This window comes from Arachis duranensis, chromosome 5 (genome assembly GCF_000817695.3).
Source record: "Arachis duranensis cultivar V14167 chromosome 5, aradu.V14167.gnm2.J7QH, whole genome shotgun sequence".
Classification (NCBI taxonomy): Eukaryota; Viridiplantae; Streptophyta; class Magnoliopsida; order Fabales; family Fabaceae; genus Arachis; species Arachis duranensis.
The window spans coordinates 13,465,128-13,469,814 of NC_029776.3; the positions used below are offsets into that span (position 1 = coordinate 13,465,128).

Below are 4,687 nucleotides of genomic sequence, written 5' to 3' on the forward strand. Positions count from 1 at the left end.
TCCTATATGTAATATATAAATTAATATTCTCTTTATGTCTCTTCTTTATCTCTTCTTTTCACATAATTTCATGCCTCTTTTTTTTTCTTTCTATTATTATTAAGGTTTTGCACAAGTATTTAAAAAATTTAGTTGTTGATCACAATTTTTTTTATAAATATATTTTATAAATTGTATATCCATCTTATTCTCCAGTGCTAAATCTAGTTAAAGTTATTTAAGATACAACTTTGCTAAGTAGCCAATTAGGATACTAGTCAACTGCAGCCAACTAGTATATGGATCATAAAAAAAGCCCAATAAAATTCTAAATAAAAAATAATCATAATTTCACTTTTACTCTCATTCGCAGTTAAAAAAAAAAGCAACTACAAAATCCTTTTCCTTCTCTCCCACTTCCTTAGCCGTGATATTCAGTGTCATCTCCAATTGGCTCACCTGTCGTGTCCACCTCTCCAAAGTCGAGAAGCGAGAGAATATTGACATAGACGTTGGAAAGTTCCGTCTCTTCCTTTGATTGTTGCATTTGTTTTCAATCATTTTAGATGTTTCTTCTTATTCATTTTTAGATTTATTTTTAATAATGTTGAACGTTTCTTCTTTTTAGGTTTCAAATGTTTTTTTCTCTTATGTTTTAGACGTTTTACATTTCGGATGATTCTTGTTAATAATTTTAAATAGTTTTTTTATAATTCTAAAAATAACATCTAAAACTAAACAGAAAAAATCTAAAAGCATAGAAAAACTACATTTAAAACCTAACTAAAAAAAGAATTTGAAAGAATAGCATTATCACGTTGGTGTAAGTCCTTGCAAGTAGCGAAAAAGAACGTTCTCCTGTATTGTTTACAGTGAAGAACGTATAGATGCTGGTGATAGACGACTTCTAAGCGACCTTTGGTGATGGATGGCGCGAGCTTGGAACACTGTGTGTGATGTAACCACAGCGGGCATTTCCAACGTCATTTCCAGTGGAAGACACATGATTGCTGGGGTTTGACGACTTCTGAGCAACGGTGATAGGCGTTAGAAGAGTGACGAAGGAGAATAGGAAGGTGCATTATTTTTAGGCTAAAACTAATTTTTAAAATTTTAAAATCAATTTTTTTAAAAAAAAACCAGCTACTTAGTTGCATATAGAATTGATGTTTTAGACTTTCTGATGAAGAGAAGTAGGAAGATGTATGTTTTTTTGAGCCTAAAACTAGATTTTAGAATTTTATTTTATTTTTTTTGAAAAATGACCTATTTAACTGCATATAGAGTTGATTTTTTAGATTTTTTATTGAAGATAATTAACAATATGAGATATTAAAGGTAAATATGCATATCGTGTTTGTTAGTTCAGAGACTGGTACTAAAATTTCTGTCTCTGTCTCTAAAATTTCAGTATTTCAGTACCTCCAAAAAGTAAGGACACAGGAGACTGAAATTTTTAGAGATGGAGACTGAAACTTTAATAACATTTTATACCTAAAATACTTTCATTTCAATTAATTAATTCCAATTTTACCCTTTGTGCAAATTAAATTAGAGTTTCATTCTTGTTTCAATTCCTGTCTCCCATTTTGCACCAAACAGAATACTGAGATTTATTTCAATTCCTGTCTCTTAGTCTCAGTCTTTCAGTTTCAGTCTTTCTGTCTCTGTCTCTCCACCAAACGCTACCTAAAGGACAAGACAATATAGGTGATACACAGATTGGCTATATGCCTATATTAAACATGGAACATTATGCGATACATGTTTAAACCCATTAGTCACTGCTGTATAAACCACCCCGACTAAACTGCCGAAAACTATTCTTTCTTATTTATCTTTCTCTATAAACCACCTCGATATTTTTAGAACACACAGTGGTCTCTGTTGAACTCTCATTTCAACAATGTCAACAACACTAGCATTTTCATAGCTTCGGCTGTATTATACTTTGTGCGAGCTCTTTCAAGGCCTGAAAGAGAAAAACAACATAACAAGGGTAAAAATCAGACTACCAATTCCATTAACTCTAGAGGAAACATTCTACAATGGTGAAAATTCTCGTGCAGTTATCTTTACATAATGGTTGAGAATAGTACGTAAATCTCTATCGTCAACAACATTATTAGGCTCACCATCTTGGCGTCCTCAAGTGCCTCTTCCAGTGTCTCGATTTTCTGTTATATATATCCGGGTTTAAATTAGTTTATTATTGTATATAAGAATTTACTATTATTTTAATTTACATGCATTAATTTGACAATGCAACTCACATTCTTGGTGTCTCCAAGAGCAGCTTCCAGGCCATTAATTTTTTGCAATGCTAACTTATATTTTGAGTCTGATCCAGCACATGCTGACTCATCAAGTGGAGCTAGGTTAAAACCAAAGTCATTTTGGTTTCCCATGTCACCCTGCCCCATATTTCATTATGTTATTGTTCTGTCATGCAAGAAGGCTGAACATATAGTAAAAGCAGAACAATGGCGAATAACTCAACACCTTTTTGGGCATCGAGGGAGAATCTTCTGAAGCCACATCACCATTATTTGAATCATTTTTACTATCCATCTCTTCTCTCAAGGATATGACCTGCAAAGTTAAGTGATATATCTCTCTCAACTACTATTCATACTTGCCGAGTAAAAGCACAACCCTTTTGATGTTGAAAGAGTTAAAAAAGATGCCATTTTCAAGTACTGCCAAACCTCAATCATTTTTACTATATCTGGATTTTTCCATGGACCTCTATCACTCATTAAGCATCCTCCATAATCAGAACATGTGCATTTACCACCCAAAAAACTTGGCAAATTACTGTATAATAATCAAACAATAATTAAATCTTATAGGTTCACTATATTATCAATGCGATGACTAAACAAAAGGAAAATAAATTTTGTTACCTTATATCAATAGCCTCAAGTAACACACTAAGATAATTAGAACCTAACACCTGAAATAAGAATGTTGTTAGTTCAAGATATCTGAAAATGAAATAATATGATGGAATATAATACTGATCCATACTTGAACTTTTGCTACTGTGCGAACATCTAGGAATGTCTTAACGGCTTTCCATAGCATTTTGAAGCCGGATCCAGCATTGATAATAAAGAGCTTATGAAGAGTCTGCAAGGCCATCGATGTAGCGAACTGTTTTGTAATCAGTAAGTTCAATCTTCCATTTGAAAAAGAATTATTAGAGAGACATACATAGATACCTCAGGATAGTAACTACTATCGATCTTCTGAATTTCCATAAAGAGGTACCTTGCTGGCTTTGAGAAATTAGACATTCCCTGGAACAATTAAAACCATATGCATTAATTTGGAGCTAGCACTAGAAACTGAATTGAACTAGTCCAAATTAAAATGTGCTTACTACTCCATTAACATCCAAGATACTTGTAGTGGATGCTATGTGCCTTTTAGCTGCCATGGAACATGCAGGGTATCTTATTCTCAATGTTTTCTCTTGTTCTGACACATGATACTTTATGAACCTCTCAAATGTGGTTACTTGCAGCAGCTTGTTAAGGTCTACCATCCCAAGTCTCTCAATGTATACTGGTCTGCCATGTCTATCAACCCCATGGTATCCATGAGGATAGCATTTCTTTACTTCTGTGTACTCCGGGTATTTGAATTCCTGATCCATCGTGTATCAACAAAGCAAAACAATAAGAAGCTATTCCTATTCCTATGCACGTGATTATCATATTATATTCACCTTAAGAAGCATGTCTACTCCAAATTCCTCGTGCCATTTCAGATAATTGAGAAATACGTCTTTGGATTTCAACATGTCAAAATCTCTCATGCGAAGAAACCTTATTAACAAACAAGAAAGGCAAAGTAATTAACAGAGTTTGAAAAAGCAGAAAGTATGCGAGCAATTAATTGCCTTAGAGGTACCTCAAAAGAGTATGATAATCATTGTGCTTGGTGGGTAAGAGACCCTCAAGAAAGAGCATTCTGCGGAAGGACTCAACAATCTGGGCATCTTTTGGATCGCGAGGTCCTTCTAGAACGGTTTGCATGCTCTTGGTCCTTCTGAGTTTGGTGAGAGGGAAGGTGAAGAGTGACTTGAAGCTTGATGATGACGAAGAAGAAGGCTTCTTGGCACCTGATGAAGGGAGTTCCCAATGCGTTTCAATAGGGGGATGAAGACATTTAGTTCTACCATCAGCAGAATGCAACCACGCTCTCTCACCAGAAGAAGAAGAATAAGTAGTTAATGATTCAGTGTCACCTCTTGTTGTTATTACAACTTCCACATCCTTCTCTTTCTCCTTTCCCTTCACACTGCTCATTATGTTATGTCCCCTGAAAATAAATATCAACCTTCCTCAAACTATATATGTGTTAGCCATTGTTCATGAACAACATGCACATACAAGACACGTTATTACTTACGAGGAACAAGAACCACAGCAGTACAATGAAGAAGAGGGCGAGGGAATTTCTCAAGATTGATCAACGAAGGATCGAATTAGAATGGTTTTGTTTCCAAGAAACCGCGAAAGGAAAGAAAAACAAACAAGTTGTGCATCTGATTCCAATTCACACACTATTTTTTTCGGTGCATATAGGCCCACTTACCCTCGCTACTTGGGCTTCTCATACTAATTTTATGTAATGTGCACGGGCCTAAACACTTTTCGTTTTTTTTTTTTACTATTTTGTTGTCAAATACCAAAAAGAA

At 34.5% G+C, this 4,687-nt stretch overlaps 1 protein-coding gene across 2 annotated transcripts; it reads right to left on the bottom strand.

The window, feature by feature from the left end:
• Window positions 1-1,347: 1,347 nt before the first annotated feature.
• On the bottom strand, window positions 1,348-4,469 carry LOC107488147 (phosphatidylinositol/phosphatidylcholine transfer protein SFH11). 2 transcript variants are annotated; one of them, XM_052262348.1, is made up of 11 exons: window positions 3,898-4,469; window positions 3,713-3,812; window positions 3,365-3,631; window positions 3,204-3,281; window positions 3,010-3,111; window positions 2,886-2,935; window positions 2,688-2,796; window positions 2,482-2,571; window positions 2,253-2,393; window positions 2,079-2,156; window positions 1,348-1,951 (listed from the first exon to the last, which is right to left on the bottom strand). In XM_052262348.1, the coding sequence occupies exons 1-11, from the start codon at window positions 4,293-4,295 to the stop codon at window positions 1,907-1,909; spliced, it is 1,458 nt and encodes a 485-aa protein (XP_052118308.1). In that variant the 5' UTR covers window positions 4,296-4,469; the 3' UTR covers window positions 1,348-1,906. The 2 variants fall into 2 exon arrangements, with proteins under 2 accessions (XP_052118308.1, XP_052118309.1); XM_052262349.1 differs by having other exon boundaries at window positions 2,115-2,156; window positions 3,010-3,135.
• Between the last annotated feature and the right edge of the window lie 218 nt (window positions 4,470-4,687).